This window comes from Asterias rubens, chromosome 12 (genome assembly GCF_902459465.1).
Source record: "Asterias rubens chromosome 12, eAstRub1.3, whole genome shotgun sequence".
Lineage (NCBI taxonomy): Eukaryota > Metazoa > Echinodermata > Asteroidea > Forcipulatida > Asteriidae > Asterias > Asterias rubens.
Window position 1 is genome coordinate 3743733 of NC_047073.1, and position 24696 is coordinate 3768428.

Below are 24696 nucleotides of genomic sequence, written 5' to 3' on the forward strand. Positions count from 1 at the left end.
CTGAAATACACTATTTGCTCCTGACACGCACAATTTTCTTCAGCCCACATTTTTCACGGGTTTGTTATACTATGTGCTATGTTGATCACACAACAAAATGAACACTGTCTGCGACTGTTTTGTTTTTGGTGGGCGGTGTGTGGGCCTAAGATGACTAGTACCAACGTTAAGCCTGTAAATGCAATACCACTAATTGAAATTGGCACTGGTGCATGACTAATGGCTTTTGGACTAATCACAGTTTACCACAGTTTTCTTCATACATCATTTGACACGGCCATAAATATTATGAGCCTTTCTTGTACGTCAGTTTTGATACTGAATGCTTTTGGCAGCACCCACCTCACACGGTAGCAGTCATTTTCACCATTTCATCAGACTAATCTACTCTCTAACCATGGCTACAAATTTACTCTGGACCATAGGCCGAGGCCAGTGATTTCAGCACCGAGCCAGTAAGCTCATGACTGGACAAGTCTAGTGGTCTTGTGTTTTTACCTCACACGGTAGCAGTCATTTCACCATTTCATCAGACTAATCTACTCTCTAACCATGGCTACAAATTTACTCTGGACCACAGGCCGAGGCCGGTGATTTCAGCACCGAGCCAGTAACCTCATGACTGGACAAGTCCAAGGGTGGATTTCATAAAGGTAGTCCTAACTTAGGACTAGTCCTAGGCAATGCTAAGAGGTAGGACTGGTCCTAAGTTAGGATGAGTTACTGGTCCTTACTTAGGACTGGTCCTATCTCTTGGCATTGCCTAGGACTAGTCCTAAGTAAGGACTACCTTTGTGAAATCCACCCCAGTGGTCTTGCGTTTTTGTTCAAATGTTGACTTTCAGTCTGATTAAAAACTTTTTAAGTTTTTTGTTGAGTATTGAAGAATACTTGCCCATAGTACAAATTGGATACATCTTTTCTCAGTGCTGGTTGAAATTGAAACAGTTCAGACCTTTTACTATGACATCTGGGCCCAATTTCACAGAGCTGCTAAGCACAAAAAATTAGCCTAGCATGAAATTTCTTCCTTGATAAAAACAGGATTACCAACCAAATTTCCATTTGTTGCATATTGCTTGTGACTGGTATTCAGCTGATGTTTGCTTATCCTGAAAATCACGTGACAATTTGGTTGGCATTCCTGTTTTTATCAAAGAAGGAATTTCATGCTCAGCAAATTTGTGTGCTTAGCAGCTCTATGAAATTGGGCCCCGGTCCAGTAACAATTTCCTTGTTGATTTTCTCCCGTAATTTGGGCTTTGCAAACACCGTAATGAATAAAATTTGTAAGTAAAGACGATGTCAAATTAAAGGCAGTGGACACTATTGGTAATTGTCAAAGACTAGCCTTTACAGTTGGTGTATCTCAACATATGCATACAAAAACAACCCTGTGAAAATTTGAGCTCAATCGGTCATCGAAGTTGCAAGATAATAATGAAAGAAAAACAACCCTTGCATAAGGAAGTTGTGAGCGTTTAGATGGTTGATTTCGAGACCTCAAATTCTAAACTTGAGGTCTCGAAATCAAATTCGTGGAAAATTACTTCTTTCTCGAAAACTACGTCACTTCAGAGGGAGCTGTTTCTCACAATGTTTTATACCATCAACCTCTCCCCGTTACTCGTAACCAAGAAAGGTTTTATGGCAATAATTATTTTGAGTAATTACCAATAGTGTCCACTGCCTTTAAAGACTAGTTTTTGTTTGAGATTGATTTTGAATGTGTTGTTTATCCGACCAGGAGGATCCATTCAAAGGCCGAGACCCATTTGCTAATTTTGCTGATGCATCATCGAGCGACCCATTTCAATCTCAAGATCCTTTTAAAGATGGTAAGCAATACGTAATGGACTACAATACTCCCTTGGCCCAATTTCATAGAGCTGCTAGTTTCATTTTGTGTGAACTGCGTGAGTTTCCAATTCATAATGCTGCAAACCATAAAAAACACAAAAAGGCATGCGAAACTTCTGGTTCTTACCTATGAAAATGAGTGACATTACAATGCAAATCCATATTGAATATACAGCTGTCGCCTAATTTTCTTGATAACCTGTGAAATACGCTTGCGCTTCAGCAAAACACCTTCTAAGATCTGGATCCACGTTTCAGACTTTGTAAAATCTCAATGTTTGTTTCCTCTCACAGATCCATTTAAGTCAGATGGCTTCCCCTCAGATCCGTTCGGTGCTGACCCCTTTAAGAACTCAACGACCCCTGACCCTTTCAACAAATCAACACCCCCTGACCTCTTCCACAAAACAGCGACCCCTGACCCCTTCAAGGAGTCGACGACCCCTGACCCCTTCAAGGAGTCAACGACCCCTGACCCCTTCAAAACCTCAACGTCGCCTGACCCTTTCAAGGATTCAGCGACCCCTGACCCCTTCACAAACTCAACGTCGTCTGACCCCTTTCCAAGTACATCTTCCGATCCGTTCAACTCAAAAGTGACCCCTGACCCTTTCAGTGATATGAACTCTGACCCCTTCAAGAGTGGTGACCCTTTTGGTTCTAAGACATCCACTGATGATCCCTTTGCATCTTCAGCAACACCTGGAGCAGGAGCCGAGAATCTGTTCAAAAGCGATGACCCCTTCAAGGCAGGAGGAAGTACAAAGACTGACGGTGAGATTTTACTTTTCATTGTACCTTGCTTCCAAGAGTACCTAAACCCTCCTCTAGGTACATGTACATATTGACCCATTTCACCTGACGTCATCATCAGAATAATCTCGGATGCGCCATTTTAATGGCCAATGTCATCGTGGGTTATTCAGTGAAGTGCGCATTTTTAGGTGATGCGGTGTGTTTACACGTAAGCCTTTTGACCACCAACATGGTGAGCGTGGCATCAGTTGCCGCGTGTGACGCGCTTGCAAGGGGTCAATTCTAAGGTGCTTCAAAACCTATCGGATGCTTTTTACCCAACAGTGAGCTAATTAATCTATTCTACGCTGTTCTATTTCTTGTAGTGCCACTTCTGGTACTGACCAGGGCCCAATTTCATAGAGCTGCTTTAAACGCAGAAAATATTGCTTAATACTTTGCTGCTAACCAGGGCCCAATTTCATGGCTCTGCTTACCGTAAGCACAGAATCGGCGCTTACGGAAGCAGGGAATTCTGTGCTTACGGCAAGCGTATTTCACGGGTAAGTGGCGAATTTGGGCTTCTGCGCGTGCGTACTTCACGTTACTAGGCATTCTACGCTTACAAGGCTAGCGCAGAAATTCGGCGCTTGCACGTAAGCGGGGAATTGCGATCGTAAGCGCAGAATTGGGCGGTAAGCAGAGCCATGAAATTGGGCCCAGAAGTGACCAGGGCCCAATTTCATAGAGCTGCTTAAGCAAAAAATTTGCTTAAGCACGAAAATAGCTTGCTTATTTTACACATGTTACTGGCAAAAATTTCATGCCATGTACATTGTATGGGACTAATATTAAGCTGTTGTTTACTTAGCATAACAATTGAGTGGAGTCTTAGCCGGTAATCTGATTTTACAAGGCAAAGATTATTTTGCTTCAGCAATTTTGTTTGCTTAAGTAACTATGAAATTGGGCCCAAGATACCAGTCACAGATTGTACATGTGACATGGTAGGTTTGGTGGTACCCTTATTCTGATAAGCATTACTTTTTCTGCTTGAGATGGCCCCTAAAACAAGATGGAAATCAAGTTAGATGAGCTAGGGTTTACCCATGTAATGTATAGTCTCCCTTTATGGAACATGTTGCCTTGGATCGGTCGAGTTGGTCTTTGAAAAGCGTTCTGTAGCCGTTTGTTATCAAATCGATATGGTTAGAAAGATGTTGTAAAAGTAGAATATAATGATCCACACAAATACCACTCAAAATTGCACGGTTTTCTTTTTACCTCGTCGTCTAACACGGTCGGCCATTTATGGGAGTCAAATTTTTGACTCCCATAAATGGCCGACCGTGCTAGTTCGCGACGTAAAATGAAAACCGTGCAATTTTGAGTGATACTTGTGTGGATCAGTATATTCTACTTTTAAAACATCTTTCTAACCACATGCATTTCATAATAAACGGTTTCAAACACCTTTTACAGACCAACTCGTCCGATCCAAGGCAACGTGTTCCTTTAAGCTTTTTTGGGAGCAAAACGCTTTGAGGTTTACTAGTTTTTATAGATACATTGTAACCTTTGACCTGTGTTTGTGATTGCAGGGTTCGGTTCGATCGATCCTTTTGGAGGGGAGACTTTTCCAGCTGATGCTTTTATGACGGTAAGTCTTTGTTTGTATCAAATACCAAATTTCTTTGAGGTTCTATATGCATGAATCATTTCTCAGATTGAAATGGTTTGGGGTGAACAATTATCTGAACTTCTAAGGGAATCCTTTCTCAAAATGTTTACAGAATAAAAGCTGTGCAGTGCTTCTCACTGAGTAAAGCTGTTGTGTTGTGGAGTATTTACCAATCTATGACCCCTACCTTTAATAAGCAATACTTATGAGTATCTATTTCTGAAATATTTATTTATATTTATTTATTTCTTGATCAGAACTCTACTAAAGAGGGATTTGCGGGTGACACATTTAACTTTAAAGAGGAGACGCCAGCCTTACCCCCTAAGAAGAGTAAAACCACCACGTCGTCGTCTAAAGCTTCCACTGCTTCATCAGTGTCCAGTACTACAACCGCCTCCGTCAGTAACGCCGATGCTTTCGCTTCGTTCGGCGGGGAGTCGAAGCCCGACCCGTTCGCTTCCAAGACCTCGACTAGCGACCCGTTTGGGGGAGATCCATTTGCTGGTTTCGCCGCTCCTGCTTCCACTAACGCCAAGGAGGGAGGGGCTGCCGATCCTTTCGCAAGTTTTGCCGATTTTGGATCGGCCAAGGTAAATTAATCTAAACTCTTGTTTTGAACTTTCGCTTTGAATTTTAAATGTGTCCCTTCTCTTGCTCTTGAGTTGTCGACATCAAGCGTCAATATTCTTTTTTTTTATTTTTAAACAGCTACTTGAGCTGAAATATATTTTGACGGGAATGGTGTTTAAACTGTGTACATGTATAATGTATGTCTGGGATTTGAAACTTTGCATAGTGGGATTATAGTCAGGTGAGATTTGTTTATGTGCAAAGGTTTGCATGTGTAAATCTCTTTTGAGTAATGTTGGTTCTTAAACCACTGGCTCTTTTAAAAACCAACACTGCTAAAAAGAGATTTACACTTCTGCATTTTTGCCAATCGTCGATTAGGCCCCAACCTCAAGGTTTTGAAAAACGAACTCAATTTATGCCATTGACAGCATTTGTCAAAATAATTACACTTTGACATCAATAGTAGGATGTTACTTTGTTATACCTCCATGCTGCAACAAAGCAGCTATACAAATGTCATAACAGGAGGGATAATGTAACATAGCTTTTCACAAATCTTTCTGAAAACTATTGAAGAATGGTATTCAAAGCGATTGCTTATTTTATAATTGCAAATCTGTTTAGTTTTATGTGAATTCAATTTCCTTATTGATTGAAATTGTTTTTTAGCAAAGGCCACTTGTCGCTTTCTTTTCAGCTGGTCTTTAAAGCTTATCTCATTTATGTAAATTTGTATTTACTGTTGCTATTTTTTAATCTTTGTGTACTCCACTAATCTCTTGAAATTTTCTTGTTTGAATTGGAAGATTTTGTTTTTATTTTTTGAAATCCTCATTTGAAAAGATCAGGTATGTTTTTTGGAAGAGTCTTATTGTTGGAAGTAAATTGATTTAAAACTTTCAACAGGGTAACTCAAATAAAGCTAGCGGTGATGCGTTTTCCTGGTTAATTGACGACTTCTTCTCAAGCGGAACGAAGAAGCAAGCCGATCAAGGTGCCGGCAATAAAGAGAACACATCGCCTTTACCGAAGGGAGACATCTTTGCCAGCGACGTTAAAAATGTTTCTTTAGAAGTCACCCCTAAGGGTGCCTCGTCTTGGCCCGAAGAAGACATTTTCTCCAGCAGCAACGAAAAAATGTCTCCCCTAGATGACTCGAGTAAGTCCAGTCAAGGAGTGTCGTTTTCGACGGACGAAGATTTCTCAGGCAGAGGGAAGGAAACTGAAGGTGGCTCAAATGAATCGAGCGAAGAGGGATTTCTTGGCGGGTTGGCGAAATCCTCCAGAGTGAAAGTAAGATAACTCACAACGGAAGAGTCTTCAAATTCAATTCATCGGCACTGTAACCCATCTAACTGGTTTCTTAGCTTAGCAGAGGAGAAATAGCCTCCTCCAGAGGGAAAGTAAGATAACTCACAATGGACGAGAGGGTCTTTATCTTCACTTCATCGACACCATAACCCATCTAACCAAACACCATTTACCTTTATAGTTTAGCACAGGAGAAATAGCCTCCTCCAGAGGGAAAGTAAGATAACTCACAATGGACGAGAGAGTTTTTGTCTTCACTTCAACGACACCATAACCCATCTAACCAAACACCAGTTTCCTTTATAGTTTAGCACAGGAGGAAATAGCCTCCTCCAAAGTGTAAGTAAGATAACTCACAATGGATGAGAGAGTCTTTATCTTCACTTCATCGACACCATAACCCATCTAACCAAACACCAGTTTCCTTTATAGTTTAGCACAGGAGGAAATAGCCTCCTCCAAAGTGTAAGTAAGATAACTCACAATGGATGAGAGAGTTTTTGTCTTCACTTCATCGACACCATAACCCATCTAACCAAACACCATTTACCTTTATAGTTCACCACAGGAGAAGTAGCATCCTCCAGAGGGAAAGTAAGATAACTCACAAGGGATGAGAGAGTCTTTATCTTCACTTCAACGACACCATAACCCATCTAACCAAACACAGGCTTTCTTAGTTTAGCACAGGAGGAAATAGCCTCATCCAGAGGGAAAGTAAGATAACTCACAATGGACGAGAGAGTCTTTATCTTCACTTCATCGACACCATAACCCATCTAACCAAACACCAGTTTCCTTTATAGTTTAGCACAGGAGGAAATAGCATCCTCCAAAGTGTAAGTAAGATAACTAGCAATGGACGAGAGAGTTTTTGTCTTCACTTCAACGACACCATAACCCATCTAACCAAACACCAGTTTCCTTTATAGTTTAGCACAGGAGGAAATAGCCTCCTCCAGAGGGAAAGTAAGATAACTCACAATGGACGAGAGAGTTTTTGTCTTCACTTCATCGACACCATAACCCATCTAACCAAACACAGGCTTTCTTAGTTTAGCACAGGAGAAATAGCATCCTCCAGAGGGAAAGTAAGATAACTCACAAGGGATGAGAGAGTTTTTGTCTTCACTTCATCGACACCATAACCCATCTAACCAAACACCAGTTTCCTTTATAGTTTAGAAAAGGAGAAATAGCATCCTCTAGAGTGAAGTAAGATAACTCACAATGAAAGAGTTTTTATCCTTACTTCTTCATCGACACCGTAACGCATCTAACCAAACGCCGGTTGTCTTAGGAAAAACAGCGGCTGTGGAGTCCACAATAATATGTTCATTTTAAAATTTGAATATTTGTTTCCTTCTATTCTCTTGTCTCAGTTTGAGGTTGGGGATAGTGCCTGGCCATCACAGGAGGGCGCCAAACAAGACGAGAGTAAATCAACGCCACAGGACCAAGACAAGAGTCAATCAGACGGGGTCGCGGTGAAAACCGAAGCTGGCTCATCGGAGGCATAGCACCCTCAATGATGGTAGCTTATAATCGTACCAACAGAGGGCGCTGTTTGATTTACTGTAAATCAGCCCTCACTAGAGGCTGTCAATCAACCACTTTATGTCGGGGGACTAGTATGTATGCCAAATTTGTCTGGAGTGACAGCGGACATTTTTAAAGTGGTCATTAAAGGCAGTGGACACTATTGGTAATTACTCAAAATAATTCTTAGCATAAAACCTTTCTTGGGGATGAGTAATGGGGAGAGGTTGATGGTATAAAACATTGTGAGAAACGGCACCCACTGAAGTGCCATAGTTTTCGAGAAAGAAGTAATTTTCCACGAATTTGATTTCGAGACCTCAGATTTAGAACTTGAGGTCTCGAAATCAACCATCTGAACGCACACAACTTCGTGTGACTAGGGTGTTTTTTCTTTCATTATTATCTCGCAAGTTCGATGACCGATTGAGCTCAAATTTTCACAGGTTTGTTATTTTATGCATATGTTGAGATACATCAACTGTGAGGGCTAGTCTTTGACAATTACCGATAGTTTCCATTGCCTTTAAATGAGTCAAAGAGGAATGACAAGCTGAAATCTAAGGTGTCTCATAAATGAGGTTTTCACCTCCTAGAGACCCCTTGCATGTGACGTCACAAGACTGAAGACAGCCCCATCACTGATTTCATTGAAGACCTTTGCGTACATGCAGGCATACTTCCATTGTTTGATCACATACAGAGCAACCTTGTCTTCTACCTGGGCGCAATTAAATGGAGCTGCCCAAGCACCAAAATCAGCTAAGCACAACAAAACTATGCTTAGCAGAAATAGATAATTGATAATTTACCATTTCACGCGTACAAAATGTGACTGGTATCCTGCTTATTTTTTCTATAAAGCATTCTCCGATTAAAGGAACACGTTGCCTTGGATCGGTCGAGTTGGTCTTTGAAAAGCGTTTGTAACCGTTTGTTATAAAATGCATATGATTAGAAAGACATTTTAAAAGTAGAATATAATGATCCACACAAGTATCACTTGAAATTGCGTGGTTTTCCTCTTACCTCGTTGACAAACACGGTCGGCCATTTATGGGAGTCAAATTTTTGACTCCCATAAATGACCGACCATGTTAGTTCGCAAAGTGAAAGGAAAACCACGCAATTTCGAGGCAAATATGTGTGGATCATCGTATTCTACTTTTAAAACATCTTTCCAACCATATGCATTTTATAACAACTGGTTACAAAACGCTTTGTCCGATCCAAGGCAACGTGTTCCTTGCAGCAGCTCCATGAAATTTGTCCATGGTCTATTTTTAGTTGTACATAATCAAAAATAATTGCCATTTTGACCATATGAATCCAATATAAAAGATATCAGATTAGGATGTATCTTGTGAGGTGTAACTGGTGATGGAGAACTGCAAAATTGATCTGACTGTTTTTGTTGAGGATATCTAGGGTATAACCTCGCTAGATTAATTCTGCTTCTCTCCCTAGTACAAACCCACTATTCAGTGGTAGTAGAATATATAGCAAGACAGTTCTCTAAAGAACAAAGTCTACATGGCCCACAAGTTTTCTTGTCAATCTTTCTGTTGCTCTAAGAAAAGTAAAAAGCGTCAGCAAAACATGTTTTAATTTTTCCTATATATGTGTAAAATGTATAAACGCAATGTTGTATCTTTATCCGACTATAATTTTTGTTTCGCCAATGTATTTGGAATAATTTTTTTTTAATACATATTATTCAATTCAAAATATGTGTTTATTAGTACTCAAATTATTCGCAGGTGTAAATTTCTGAATGGCCATATTTATTCGGAAGTTGATGTGTAACCTTAGTGGGGGAATTCAGTGTCCTATAATGAAATCACAGTGGATTACACACTTGTAAGTATTTGCTTAGCCATTTTTGAAAGGTGCTTATTTGTCCCGTTATATTGTACTTTTAAGCTGCTAAAGAATCCGTAAAGAACTTGTAAAGAATTTTGCCGGGTCAATATAAATTCGTGTGTATGTCTTGCCTGTCCAATTATTTTGTTGTGATCTTGTGGTCGTCAGACTCCATTTCATCAAAGACAGTCAGTCCATTCTACGGTAATTTCCTGTTAATAAGACGCTCTGACCGTCAACAAAATTCCTCAAAATCACTGCGCCTTGTCTACCAGTGCGCTTTATCGGATAACAATTAAGTTCATTGTGATGATCACTGTGTGAAATCTTACATTTACAAATAATGGGTTTTTTCTCCTTTTTTTGGGGGGGGGGTGGTAATTAAAGGGCACTGGGGTGGATTTCACCGAGAGTTAAGACTATTCTTATCGCGTGTTAGGATGAGTTACTCGTCCTTACTTAGGACTAGTCCTTACTCTTTGTGAAATCAACCTGTGGGCATTGACGCTGAGCGCAGGAAACTACGGTACTTTGGCCATACTCATCACAAACAAGTGTTATTAAAATGAGAGTTGTCTTAACCCTGAAGATGTCATAGTATTATGAGGCAACATGTATGGCCTACATGTAAATATATTTACCAAGGGTTAAGGTCATATTTAAACAGTTGCAGTGGGAAACTTTCACACGGTGTTACTTAAGATGATGTACATGTTAAGGACTTGTTTAACTCTCTTATGAAACTATTCTAAGTGGAATTGCTTTCACGCTCCCTTGAAAGTACCAAGTGAAAGTACTTTCCAATGCACTTTCCTTTGAATATTGCAACGCATTGTTGTCTTTGTTTCACTCTAGAGGCTAGCTGCATAGATACAACATCTTCTAATCGTCTTATGTGCCCAGACAACATTTGTCCTTCAAACCATTTTCCAGCTGGTGCACAAACCACTTAACCTCGTTTGATCACATTGGCTGGTGCAGCTGTGCACAGATCTGTCACCAGATCTGGGCCGAATTTCATAGAGCCGCTTAGGTTTAGGTACACATTTTGGTAATTACTCAAAACAAATGATTATTTAAAAACTTACTTGGTAACAAGCATTTGAGAGCTGTTGATATTATAAAACATTGTGGGAAACGACTCCCTCTGAAATAATGTACTTTTTGAGAAAGAGGTAATTTCTCACTAAAATAATGAAAGACTTCTAGCTACATGTAGGAGTCTTTTATTCTTATCTGAAAGCACACAATTTCGTCCAACAAGGGTGTTTTTACTTTCATCTTGTTCTTGCAACTTCAATGACCAATTAAGCCCAAATTTTATGCAAATGTTGAGACACACCAAGTGAGAAGACTGGTCTTTGACAATTACCAAACATGTACCTTCCCTTTAAGCAGAAATATTGCTTACAAATTTGCTGCTTGACCGAAATAATTATGATACAAGTCACAGAGTGACACATGGCATGCTGTTTCGGCTGGTAGCATTATTCTGACAAGCATAACTATATTGTGCTTGCTAATTTTTGTTCGTGGGATCAGCAGCTCTATGAAATTCGGCCAAGTGTATCACCAAACTACACACCGCAGTAATGATGTCACTTTTGCTCAAAATACCCAGAAGGTTGACTAACTTTCAACCACTCATACGATCACTGCATCAGACCACAGTAGTATATTATTCATGAGGAAGACATACATTAATTACAATGGCTTGAACGTGAACATTTGCGTATGTTTAATAATGAAAATGTGACAAATTGTTTGGGATCTGAGAACTTGCATGATGTAACCATATTGAGCTTCTTTTATTAGCGTTTAAGCGGAGTGCTATTTAACTGCAGGCTAACATAGTTCATCTATCATCCAAAACCTCCATGGGTGATATTAAATGGTCAAGTAGTGGGAGGGTTAAAGCTCCAATTTCGCCAAGATGGGAGTTCTATGCATCAGTCACATTTCATACAAAACTGCATGTACATATTATATATCAAAGTGCAACCCTGTCCTTAAAGGCAGTGGACACTATTGGTAATTACTCAAACTATTTATTAGCATAAAACCTTTCTTGGTGACGAGTAATGGGGAGAGGTTGATGGTATAAAACATTGTGAGAAACGGCTCCCTCTGAAGTGCCATAGTTTTCGAGAGAGAAGTAATTTTCCACGAGTTTGATTTCAAAGACCTGAGGTTTAGAACTTGAGGTCTCGAAATCAACCATCTAAACGCACACAACTTCGTGTGACAAGGGTGTTTTTTCTTTCATTATTATCTCGCAAGTTCGACGACCAATTGAGCTCAAATTTTCACAGGTTTGTTATTTTATGCTTATGTTGAGATACATCAACTGTGAGGGCTAGTCTTTGACAATTACCAATAGTGCTTACTGCCATTAAAAGAATGTTGACATTAGCAAGATGTTGTTGAATGCTTTCAAAAACACTTTAGTTATCAATGTCGGAGAAAATTTCTAACTTTTGAAATCAACAATCTTGCCCAACAGCACCTTAAATGATTTCTTATTTACTTATGTCCGCGTGACTACTAGGTCTTGTAGATACCAATGAGGTTTATGTTTCATTGTTTACAATTGTCTTTCTGAGAATGTAAGGTCAAACACAATGTACTGTCACATAAACAATAATCATTCTCAAGACGATGTTACATATTATTTGGGCTGCAATTATTTTTTAATCAATTTGGTAACCAATTTTTTCCAAAATAATGTAGCTATGTACAAAGATGTTTATTGTAAAGAGTTATACTTAATAATTGAAATAATTACCATAGAATATACAAGTAACATCTTATTTTATTACACTGGACTTTGATTGTCTAGTAACCTGTGAAATGTATTGTAAAGATGATAATGAAACATGTTCACTTCAGTGGTACCAGACTAATCAAAGCATCGTCCTTGTGGATAATCCTGGGGCATTTTCCAAACCTCGGTTTAGGCTCAGTCTCCAGGCTTCATTTGATGTTAGTGAAGGACTTCCAACCACAAGGTTGTGGGTTCAAATATGACTAGATCGAGTGTTGTTGTCTAGTCACAATTTCTTGATTTATAGTGCGATGGTAATAATCATAGGCGTTAAACAAATGTTTGTATGAGAGAGAATGGCTGTTGGTGTTTTATATCTTGTGGAAACTTGCAGAGTTCCCTTGACGGGAAAATCACCTAAACACATATAACAACAAACAAACACTGCTCAACCAAGCCGTGGTTTGGAAAAGGCCTCAGGAAATTTGTGTAAAAATACTATTCCACAAACAGTAAACTTTTCAACAAGAACTAAAAATAACCCAGCTTTCTGAAATCTTTAAGCAAAACATGGGTAAAGAAAAAATCATGTTACCACCTGAGTGAATGTCTAAACACTCAACATTAAATTTAACATAGTCGCATCATCAACTAACCCCCCCTCCCAAACATTGTATGAATATCAAATCTAGTATTTATGTTTTCTGAGAAAAAATGTTATGTAACGGCTGCTAATATACAGTATGTAAATTCAGCAATATTGTTATGTGCGGAAAATACTGAAAAATAAAGTTACTGCTGGTAATGAAACACATCAAATTTTCCCCAGAAAAGTTTATTCATTTTTAAATTTTGAGTTAACCTTATGTTGTTTACTTCCTAACTCTTCTTCGACTTTCTTTCCACTTATAATAGACCTTGGGGAGTGTGCAATCATAAAATGTTGCCCAATTGACTTTAATGTTTGCACAAATTCAGGCATGATTGCCAAATGGGGTTTCGAAAGCAAAACTTTCTTTTCAAGCATCCTCACAATCAGACTTACAAAGCTCTGTTTATAGCAATAACTCAGCTGAAAAATTGCAGTATTTTTAATTTTAAGAATTTTGTATCGAAACTAGAATTTAAAAAGAAGATTGTTCAGGAAAACATAAGTCTGTCGACTAGTGTTCTTGTTTTCAATACACAGAGATCTCCAAGACACAATCTTTCTGGAAGAGATGCTCAGGTGCCTTCGTCTCAATCTCTGATAGCTACTTAAGATTCAAACAATTAATCTTTTCATTTTGCCATGATGCTGTGCCTGGACTTCCATCGAGCATACTGGCTTGGAATTGTAGGGCGGACACGGCTTACTCTATTACCCACGGTCTTCGTCTTGGTGCCAAGTTGAAGTGACCTTTGCAAAATAGCCTTGCCCTCTTGAAGATGACATTCCAGGCCTGGGCATCTCCACATTCTTGTCTCTTTTTGTAAAGTTCAACTTCATCTTGAGTTTGATTGCTAAGATGCTATGACGTTTGAGATGCTCTGGCGATCTCCATCTGGCGAAGACTTTCATCTTCTTGTTGTTTTTGCTTCACAGCTTTTCTTTCTTCCATCCTTGCTCTGAGGTCATCAAATTCCTTCCGCTGTATTGACAAAAAGAAAGTTGATTAATCCTTAATCTTACAATGTTCAAGCGTTGTTGGGTACTAATGCTGGACATGAAAAGAATTTGAATCACTCCACAGAAGGTAAATTTGTGGAAAGTTGTTAAATGTGTGCCGCAGTGAGAGTGAACAACTCTCCCGGGATTCCGTCTCACAGACTGTCTGGGGGAGACTACTCTCGTGCAAGGCTCCTGGCTCCTGGCTGACTATTGCCCAATGCTGTCAATGCTGTAGTCGTCACAGCAGTAGTCTTTTGAAAGCCAGTAGTCCCAGGAAAACAGCCAGTTATGCGAGACTCGTTGAGAGAGTACTCACGCTTTCACTACGACAAACTGTAACGACTTTGTCCACAACTGTAGGCTGGCAATAAAGAATATTGAGCATGATATAAAATCATATAGAAAAATAAACTTACATGCATTTGGTCTTCCGAAGGATACATTACTTTCTGCAAAAAAATAAACAAAAAATACATGAATACTTCCAATACAATAGAACTGAAGAACATTCAGTGTCGTCATGAATTTTGAGTTATAAATAGTCCGGATAACTTTCCGTATGGCGCCACCACTTTTTCACTAATTTTTACAAAAAGGGATATATCTATCAGGTAAATTAGATACTATATTATTTTATTTCGAATGAAAAAGTGGAGGCGCCATACGGAAACTTTTCCAATAGTCCTTAGTAGTCAGTGCCTGCAAAATATACACTGCCTTACATTCCATTAAAATTGCAATTATGGAGTTATAATATATAAAAAACACATAAAAAAACTGCTCACCACTTTCTGAGTGACGTATTTCTCAAAAAGTTCAGTTCTATTGAAACAGTAGAACATTGCAACAGGAAAGAAGACATAGATGCCCATCTGAAACATTCAAAAAGATGAAAAAATACACATTATTTGTTTAATTCAATTGACAAAATAATGCTCATCGAGTTAATTCACAAATCACATATCGCAACTGGTTAAGGGCACATTCCATGATAATCGCCAATCGGCGATCACTGCAGTTTTCAAAGGAAGATAACCTTTATTTACTTACTCGGACAGATTCCAGTTTCCAGCCACCCATATTTGATGTGTATTTCTTCTTTCACTGCATCGTTTTGATAAATAAATCGTCCTTGGTACAGTTTTCCCCGTAAAAAAAACAAAGTCGATCACCGCAGGTAAACACTTACGAAACTCTCACCACAATGTGCTAGCTCTCGCCACCAACGAACTCGACCGTATACGGGGTACGCCAAAATCCAAAGTCCCTGCTCTCAGCTCGTGGTCGAGTTGGTTAATTAAGTGTAAGGCCGTGTTTCTCCGAGAGGCCGAGCTGGTTTGACGACATGCAGCGCATGCGCGTGTAGTCGATCGACATGTCAAGCCTCGGCACGTAGAGAGAGAGGACGAAGAAGTGTTGTTTTGGAGAGCCGGCCCTTTGTGATTTTAATCGTTATTTTATACAAACATGGGACAAGATTGGGCGTGATATTTGACTGCGTGATAGAAGGATTTGTAAGTATAAAGCAGATTTGATTGATGATAGATATAGTTCAAACTAAAATGTGGTTTTGCGAAATGTGGTTTTTGTTGTTTTTGTTGAATGGGATTCCGGCCGCTGGAGGTGACTGTGCATGCGCGTCGTGTGTGTAGTCCAGTGCCTCGAGCTAGCTGCATGTGGGCTCTTTTAACATGAAACTTTGGACCAATGAAAGTTGTTGTTAAGTTTTTGTAATCTTCACTTTTTTAGTGTGTCCTCAACCAAACTAATTACCGTGGAAAGTCCATATTGTTCACGTACCCTACTGAACCGTTTCTCCTCTTCAACACTTTTTATTATTTTAATAACACAAACCACAATGTCCACATATTTACATTATTAAACTTATATTACACCGTTCAAAGATAATGATAGTATGTAACTTACATAAGCATACCTTAAAATATTAGTTGCTGAGGTGCTGTAGTTTTTGAGAAATGGTTTTTTGTCCTACAAAAAGTACCTAGACCCGTTAAAGCCATTGGACACTTTCGGTAAACAGTATTGTTCAAAGGCCCACACTTCGTGTATCACAACTTATAGTAGTATATAAAATAACAAACCTGTGAAAATTTAGGCTCAATCGGTCATCGGAGTCAGGAGAAAATAACGGGAAAACCCACCCTTGTTTCCGCACGTTTCGTCATGTCATGAGACACGTGTTTAAAATAAATCCGTAATTCTCGATGTCGAGAATTGATAATTGTTTTAATGTTTTCTCAAAAAGGAAAGCATTTCATGGAATAATATTTCAAGAGAAGTCTTTCACCATTGCCCTCTGTAAGCCCTGTAAGTTATTTGTAAATCTGTGAACTTTTTTTTTTTTTCTGTTCCGAAAGTGTATAATTGCTTTAACTTCTTTCAGTTTCAGTTCAATTAATTGTTGTTTTTTGTAGTTTAAAATAACCTATAGTTACCTGTCTTCACTGGCTCTAATTTAAGACTGAGTCTTATTAAAACTATTATAATTCCCACCTTATTTCATCCACTGAGAAGGTACTAAGTGCCCAGGGTACGAAGCGGTAAAGGTACGAAATGTCCTGACATAATTATGTCAGTCATAATTATTATTGAGGCCTAAAATACATGTATGGTTCATTTAATAAAAGCCCCACTTCTGTGGCCAAGATCTGAATTCTTGATCTCGGCCACAGAGAAGTGGGCAAGCACTTCTACTCCTACCCTAGAACTAAGAACTTCCTTCCGCTAACAATAGGTGAACGAATTTCATAGTGGGGGGCTAGCAATGACCAAAAGTTTGCAACTAATTGTTTGTTAAAAAATAGCCATCACATAACACTTACAATATCTATCTATCTATAGATCTTCCTTCAATTCAAGTACAGTTCCTCTTACTTAGAAGTTTGGAGACTTTAGAGTGACGTCGAACTATGTGTGGGGCAAAGGGTGGGGGAAGGTGTAATTACGAGTGTATTGACAAACTGGTTGATGATTACCTTTTTTACTTTACAAAGAAATTGGGGTCTTTCCAACTGTATTTCAGGGCTTGAAATTAACACTTTACCGCAGGCTAGTGATTTAAGTGTCGGGCCAGTAAACTCATGACAGGAAAAGTCCGGCGGTCTTGTGTTTTTTCAACTCGGCTACCTCAATGTGTTTTAAAAAATCTTTTTGAAAAACGCCTATACCAAGATAATTGAGAATAAATGTGAATCTTCTCTTTAATAGTGCTTGATCACTCATGTTGATTGTGGTCTAGTGAACATTTCAAACAGTCTGGGGTCAATTTCACAAAGAGTTAGGACTAGTCCTAACTTAGGACTAGTCCTAGGAGATATACAAATTGCATGGATAGTCCTAAGTTAGGACGAGTAACTGGTCCTGACTCGAGATAAGACTAGTCCTAACTCTTTGTGAAATCCACCCCTGGTTATTTTTCTGTAGGCAACAAAACACGATGTCCACAGATTTACTGAAAATATTACTTGCTGAGGTGCTGTAGTATTCAAGAAATGAGTGAAACCAGTCACACAAAAAAAATTGTCTCTAAAGACAAAAAATTATTTTAGCATGTAGGCTAAAACACAATTTTCGTTTTACTCATTGATAAAAAATTACAGCACCTCAGCTAGTAATATTTCAAGGGAAGCTTTCTGCTATCATTATCTTCAAACAGTGTAAGTTTAATGTCAAGCTGTGGACATTGTGTTTTGTGTTACAGAAAGTACCCAAATCCTTTAAAGGCAGTGGACACTATTGGTAATTACTCAAAATAATTGTTACCATAAAACCTTACTTGGTAACGAGTTATAGGGAGAGGTTGATAGTATAAAACACTGTGAGAAACGGCTCCCTCTGAAGTAATGTAGTTTTTCGAGAAAGAAGTAATTTTCCATGAATTTGATTTCGAGACTTCAGGTTTAGAATTTGAGGTCTGGAAATCAAGCATCTGAAAGCACACAACTTCGTGTAATAAGGGTGTTTTTTCTTTCATTATTATCTCGTAATTTCGAAGACCAAATTGAGCTCAAATTTTCACAGGTTTGTTATTTTGGGCATATGTTGAGATCCACTAAAGTGAGAAGACTGGTCTTGAAAAATTGCCATTAGTGTTCAGTGTCTTTAACAATTGTATTCACATGTAATTCTCAATTTGAATTTACAAAACCAAAAACTGTAGACCCCCACTTATATTAAATGATTTCTATATAAAGCACTCAATAAATGTCTTTATTGTACATGTTCAGTCAAACATGACCCTGTAATTGGTTGTGTACAGTTGTGTACAGTTGCCATAGGGAAGTCCTAATAAGGGAAATCCCCTTCGGTGTACCACACACACACAACAATGGGGGGGGGGGGGGGGGGCTTGTTTGTCTGCGCACAGCCATGATTGGTCAAAGTCCAGTCCCATGCAGTGAGTGATATTATTATGTACAAAATATACATAGTTTATGGTGATCAATACACACTGTGGCCATTTACCAGGAACTGTGTAAACCTGCGATGACGCGATTGTTTGTTTGCTGTTAGGAGCAAGGTACTAGACAGTACTCAACTCTCTGGAGATGAGTTTACATTTTTGGTCAAAATTGTGGTGACATTTTTCGTTCGTAGTGATGTTAACCTTTTTACTTAGTATTCTGAGAAATGCTCTGATGAATATGCAGATGGTGTACATCAGCCACTACTGGTTTAAGATTTTGAATCAGTTTTGCATCTGGCAAAATATTTAGGATATAATATGCAGACTGAATGTTACAAAAAAATAAAAATTGTGTTTTTTAGAAGAAATATGTATTGTTAGCAACATTTAACAAAATGCTACACAAAATGCAGTGACCGATTCTATGGGGCGCCGTCTGTCAATTAATTGTTTGGCACTTTTAAGGCATGTTTTTACCATGGTTTATAGCAATTAGATGTAAACCATAGAAAGTGTTGCCAAATCCTTTTTATGGTTTACATACCAGTAGTATTTTTTTGGTGTAAGTTTATGATTTACAAACCATGAACATGCAACAGACATTTGTAAATCATGGTTCATAAACCATGGAAACTTTACGCATCTTTAAAACATGGTTTATAAAGCAGAAAAATGAAGCATCAAATTCATGGTGTACAAATCATGGTTTATAAACCATAAAAATTGAGGCATTTAAAAAACATGGTTTATAAACCATGAAAATTGAAACATGAAAATCATGGTTTATAAACCATAAAAATGGAAAAAAAGTTAGACTTATTCCAGTTGAATTAAAACCCTGTTTTCATGTTTAATACAAGTTTGTGTTTCTAGTTTCATAGTAACTCCTAACTATAAAGTCACACGTTTTTTGTTCTTCCCTGCAGTAAATGAAACTTCTGTGAATCATTCTGCTACACGTACAGAGGGTGAGAGAGAGAGGCAGAGAGTGTCTTACAGTCAGACATTGATTCCTTCATATCCCAGTCTCCATCTTGCAAAGCAACCTCTATATTTCTACCTGGCTTCAGTCAACCAAGATGCTGCTTCTTTGAATTGGTGATCTTCTTTAATAATGGCTGACACTCAAGCTCACATCCAAGAATCAACATGCTACAAACGATTCTTGTGAAGATAAACTCTGTAAGTTCTTAGTTGATGTAAACCACATGGTGCACCATCGCTCGCTCAGCCTATAAACATTAGGCCTGATGAACATCATGGCATCGTACTGGCATTGGAATCTATTCTGCCTTCTTTGTGCTGTGTTCGTTGCATGGTTAGCTCCAACGACGACGGCAGTAATGGAATACTGTTCCAAAGGAAGTTTGAAGTGTACTTTGAAAAATGCTACTAAATATATGATTCTTGAAGCAAGCATACCAGAACTGCCAGATTTCCCATGTAAGTACCTCATTCACAACAAAAACTGGTTTTTGTTTTTTAATTTTGTGCACGTTCGGATTTGCTTTATTTTGTTTTGGTGGTAGTGTTGGCGTTGGGTGGTCAGGTTCACCGCTGGGACCAAGGTTCGAACTCCATAGCTCAAAATTAACACTGGACCGCAGGCCCAGTGCCAGTTCTTTTAGAGTTGGGCTAGTAAAATCCTGACCGGACAAGCCCTGTGGTCTTGTGTTTTTTAATTGACTAATAACAGTAAATCCTTATTCATAAATACATGTACCTCAGACAGTTTCGCTTTTCCTATTGGTGGAGCGCGTAACATGGGGGTGTTTAAACGGTTGGTAATGACACACACCGGAAACTGTCGTCTCAATCATAACAATGCAACACATGGACGTACAGAGCTCAAGCCAACGGTACGGATAAGTTTTACAGAGTTTCTTACTTTATTACTCCTTTTAACCAAAAAGGCATTTATGAATGGGAATAAAAGAGTAGTGACTCATTCTTAAACGACCGTTTAAACCTTGCAGGATTGTTGCCGTGCGTTTCGGCTCGGGCCTTTATCACACGGCAACGACCCTGCCGTTTTTAAACGGTCGTTTAAGAACTCGCCGCTACTCTTTTATTCCCCTAATTGTGTATCTAAATTGAGAAAAATTGCTGTCCATGATATCTTTCAATTTGTATACAATATAGCTGGATATTCTCTTAGTGCTTGTTCAACTCATTTTGAATCCTTGGTCTTGTCAAATAAATATTTGCCCTCTAAGAATGTGGAGTTAGAAGTCCTACAGCCTTGTTGATTTCCCCAAGGCAGTCCAGTGTCAAATTTTGAGCCTTGTTGTGGTGTGACATTTATAATCAGTTGAGCTTTAAAGGCAGTGGACACTATTGGTAATTACTCAAAATAAGTATCAGCATAAAACCTCACTTGATAACGTGTAATGGGGAGAGGTTGATAGTATAAAACATTGTGAGAAACGGCTCCCTCTGAAGTAACATAGTTTTCGAGAAAGAAGTATTTTCCACGAATTTGATTTGGGGTTTAGAATTTGAGGTCTCAAAATCAAGCATCTGAAAGCACACAACTTCATTTGACAAAATTGGTGTGTTTTTTTCCATTATTATCTCGCAACTTCGACGACCAATTGAGCTGAAATGTTCTCAGGTTTGTTGTTTTATGTAAATCTTGAGATACACCAAGTGAGGAGGCTAGAGTCTTTGACAATTACCAAAAGTGTCCAGTGTCTTTAAGTTATCAAAACATCAACTGCTTAGAGACTTAGAGAAACATTTTCATCAAAATGTGTCTGAGAGAAATTTTGTTACTAATAAAAGAGAGGAAAACTAAACCCACTTTTCTACTCTGATTTCATTTCCTTTTTTCAATAGGTTTTAAAAATTGTACTGCCAATCTGACCTGCTGTGAACAAGGTAAGCTTTTCAATTTATGTTAGTTTTGCAGTTTGTTGTATTTTGAGAGTTGGTTGAGTGACATGACCATTACAAGATGCAGATCAATACAACGCCACTATAAAAGCTTTTCATACTTTTGACATGGAAAAACCTCACATTTTGGGGAAAATAATTGGTTTTGTCAGAAAGAAAGAAAACAAACCATAGCTTCATATTTTGCGGTGATCAGTTTTTGTGCATGACCCAGTTTTGTTCTTGTTGCATCTTTACCAGTTTGACTGCATGACCCAGTTTAACCACTTTCCGTTGATGAGTATGTAAATCGTTGTAGTGTCCAACTAATACCAACAATAAAACTGTCATGAGTATGGAAAGTTTGAAAAAAAGATACATTTTCCAAGCGCTGTGCTATAGTGTGACAAGTAGTAAACAACAAGTGAAACCAATTCGGTAAATTTCAAACTACTAGGTTTGGGTTAAACACAAAAATCAAATTACTAGAGTGGGAGTTGAACCTTAAACCTCCTGCCGTCGATTTCACAAAACTCTTCCTAACTTAAGACTAATCTTAGGACTTAGGACGAGTCTTAACCCTGCACTGTAGCATGCAGACCTTAAGATTAATCCTAAGTTAGGACGAGTTACTCGTCCTAACTTGAGATAAGACGAGTCCTAACTCTTTGTGAAATCGACGGCTGATTCATGTGACTGACAACCCGAACAAATTGGCAAATAAGGGAGATTACAACACCCCATGCAGATATTCTGCCTTTTCATTGACTAAAGAGCGCGTCACATGATATGTCTTAGTTTTACTAGACGGCGGTTGTGTGGTAGTGCATCGTTTGCCGTGTGATCATCCGACGACTATCACACGGTGTGCAGTACCCAGGCGTCTTTTTACCCACCTCAAACCCAATCAGTTGTGCATGCTGTGTATCTAAAACGTGCCTACGAACGTTATGTGTACGAAGATGATAAATAGTCTGTTGGAGTATTGTAAAAGAAACTTTGACTGCTTTAACTCGTGCTATGGTTAAAACTATGACTCCCTCTGTGATCCCTCGGGAAAATAGAACGCTGTGGGGATCACCTCGGGAGTCTTGGTTTTAACCATACTTACCAACCTTATGGCTAGATAGCTCTTCAGTTGGTACAGAGCAGGCATGTTAAACTGGAGGTCGCATATTCCAAGTCCCGCTCTAGTAAATTTTTTCTTTGTTCAACCCAAAATTATCACTCACTTACATCTAGTCTTTCATTCGTTCCAGATGTAATTTGAGAGGATTTTTATGTATTCCTGGAAAAAAATTGTCAAAACAAAACATGGCAGAATTGCTTCAGGAGTTATTGAAGGAGACAGTGATGTCACAAATAACACGCAGATATGGCAATATCATGTAGTAATAGTGTTGGCTCACTTAGATTATTGTAGTAATGGAGAATTGCTTTCGCTGTTTTCACAACCTGTGCATAATTTTGTTTCTTCTTTTAAAGGTGACACTATTCGATAGTTATTTTTTACTCACATTTATCCATAGGTACACAGAAGTATAATTAGTACCCATCCATGTACATGTACCTAAAAAGTACACATTACCCTGGGGCCAGGGTTCGATTTCACCATCACAATTAAGAGACAAGATTTAATCTTGACAAAACACTACATTATCACCAGAATGGGTTATTTTCTTGATATCACATTCACTTAGGCCGAGTAAAAAAGCAAACATGTTTCACGTCCGGGTTTTTCAAAAAAAGGAGGAAGAGGGGCTTTTTATTTTTTATTTTTTATTTCAAGATGGCCGCCATTCTTTGTTAAAATATCAAATATCCATTGTTTTTTCTACTGCTGAAATACACAAAACATAAATGAAACAATTTAGTCGAGGCATTCAGACAAGACATTCAGATTGTTTTTGCTGAGATCATTTCAAATAACCCTAAAAAAAAAAAATTATAAAAAAAAAAAAGGAGGCGGCCTGTAAAAAAGAAAGTGGGCGGGGACGCTATATATGTTTTTTTTTTTACTTAGCCTTAGCTCTTGAGGCACCCATTAGTACCCATCCAGCCAGAGGTATCTTCATTATATTTACCCGGAGGTACAATAAATAACCCTTATTTACCCGGAGGCACCCAGAGGCATATAACATCATTTACCCATAGATACATTGCACATCACATCATTGTACATTCACATTCTTCATCATTGAAGATTTCACTAGGCATTTGTATGTAACATTTACATTATACAGGGCCTAATGATTGAACTTGATGTTGTAAGGGCAAACGTAAAGTAGTAGAGGAGAGTGTTGACTTCATGTATGAATAACATGTACGCCAGACAAGCTTCACAGAACGGCGTTGCTAGTCAACAGTATGCGCAACGGGTTGCCATGGCAGGCTCTAGCACAATAGCATAAAGGGGAATTGTGTTCAAATGTTGACTAGCTCACTCATTCTTATCCAGTCAAAACAGGTCATTACTGAATAGAAAGTATCCCTAAATGCAGGGAGAGTGTTGTACAGGTGTATGATGCAGGGATCACATCAACCATGTAGAATTTATGCATGAACATTGAGTGGCTGTACGTAGAAGACTCACACGCTTTCCAATGGTATAAAACTTATTCAGATTGAGCATAACTCTGGGGCGAATTGTTTAATTGTTTAAATACAAGATATAGGATGTTCGAAAAACTCAACAGACTTTAAACAAACTAATCAGATTCATATTCAACAGTCTTTCACAGAGGTATTATTACTGGGTGCGTTCGTTTAGCTTCCCTGGGTCAACCCTGGTGTGTGGCGTGTTTTTTTTCCATGACGAACGTGGGTAATTATCTGCACACGTTTGTCCTGGAAACAAAACACGCCACACACCGGGGTCGATCCCAGGGGAGCTAAATGAACGCACCCATAATTGAGGTGTTATTATTGTTCAACTGAAAGACCACCTGGCTTGTCCAGTCCTGAGTTTACTGGGCCAATGTCGAGCATTGTTAAATTCAAGCTTTGGGTTCCCATCCAAGCCCTGTTTGGTAGACTAGGGACTGGTGTGTTGTGCTGCCACTCTCGTTGCAATATCATTACTATCACTCAGGAAGCGCTGTTTATTAATTTGGTGCAAGCAAACATTTTCTTTGAATCATAGTTCCTCCATGTTTGTATTTATTGGCGTAGATTGCTGACATGTGTTTGAACAGTTAGGCACAATTGTGCAGTATTGAAGGCCAATAAAAAACATTAAAATATTAGTTTAGGAATTATTAGTAGGCCTACAAACAACCATAAAATATTAGTTTAGGAATTATTGTAGGCCTACAAAAAAAACCATAAAATATTAGTTTGGGAATTATTGGTAGGCGTGCATAACGGTTGATATTGTTTTGTAGTGCAACACCTTGGACACGTTTTGAATCTTTTTT

The 24696-nt window shown here is 38.6% G+C and overlaps 3 protein-coding genes across 10 annotated transcripts in view; 2 read left to right on the forward strand and 1 right to left on the reverse strand.

Annotated features, from left to right (window-relative positions):
- LOC117297446 (epidermal growth factor receptor substrate 15-like 1) overlaps nucleotides 1–7918 on the forward strand; it is a 40531-nt gene extending 32613 nt beyond the window's left edge. The window contains exons 16-21 of one of the 2 annotated variants that reach the window (XM_033780484.1): nucleotides 1748–1838; nucleotides 2155–2634; nucleotides 4197–4255; nucleotides 4534–4869; nucleotides 5759–6145; nucleotides 7546–7918. In XM_033780484.1, coding sequence (XP_033636375.1) covers nucleotides 1748–1838; nucleotides 2155–2634; nucleotides 4197–4255; nucleotides 4534–4869; nucleotides 5759–6145; nucleotides 7546–7683 — 1491 coding nt within the window. In that variant the 3' untranslated portion in view covers nucleotides 7684–7918. The remainder of the gene's footprint in view (nucleotides 1–1747; nucleotides 1839–2154; nucleotides 2635–4196; nucleotides 4256–4533; nucleotides 4870–5758; nucleotides 6146–7545) is intronic. The other variant, XM_033780485.1, reaches the window with a different exon arrangement.
- A 4204-nt stretch (nucleotides 7919–12122) lies between these two features.
- Nucleotides 12123–15225, reverse strand: LOC117297413. The gene is made up of 4 exons (XM_033780444.1): nucleotides 15031–15225; nucleotides 14766–14852; nucleotides 14397–14429; nucleotides 12123–13960 (listed from the first exon to the last, which is right to left on the reverse strand). Exons 1-4 carry the CDS (start codon nucleotides 15058–15060, stop codon nucleotides 13841–13843), a joined length of 270 nt encoding a protein of 89 aa, XP_033636335.1. The 5' UTR covers nucleotides 15061–15225; the 3' UTR covers nucleotides 12123–13840.
- Nucleotides 15226–15359: 134 nt separating this feature from the next.
- LOC117297412 (cell wall protein DAN4-like) overlaps nucleotides 15360–24696 on the forward strand; it is a 29977-nt gene continuing 20640 nt past the window's right edge. For 6 of the 7 annotated variants that reach the window (XM_033780436.1, XM_033780439.1, XM_033780440.1 and 3 more), the window contains exons 1-3: nucleotides 15360–15494; nucleotides 19333–19849; nucleotides 21245–21286. In XM_033780436.1, the coding sequence (XP_033636327.1) occupies nucleotides 19657–19849; nucleotides 21245–21286 (235 nt within the window). In that variant the 5' untranslated portion in view covers nucleotides 15360–15494; nucleotides 19333–19656. Of the gene's footprint in view, nucleotides 15495–18459; nucleotides 18521–19332; nucleotides 19850–21244; nucleotides 21287–24696 lie in introns of those variants that run through there. The other variant, XM_033780438.1, reaches the window with a different exon arrangement.

Bases quoted from the DNA above. Each gene is read 5' to 3' on its own strand.
- LOC117297413 (XM_033780444.1), bottom strand. From the start codon at position 15,060: ATGGGTGGCTGGAAACTGGAATCTGTCCGA. The intron at 14,430-14,765 runs GTGAGCAGTTTT...ATTTTTTTGCAG, and splicing joins AATACGTCACTCAGAAAGTG to AAAGTAATGTATCCTTCGGA. The intron at 13,961-14,396 runs GTAAGTTTATTT...TTGTCAATACAG, and splicing joins CTTCGGAAGACCAAATGCAT to CGGAAGGAATTTGATGACCT.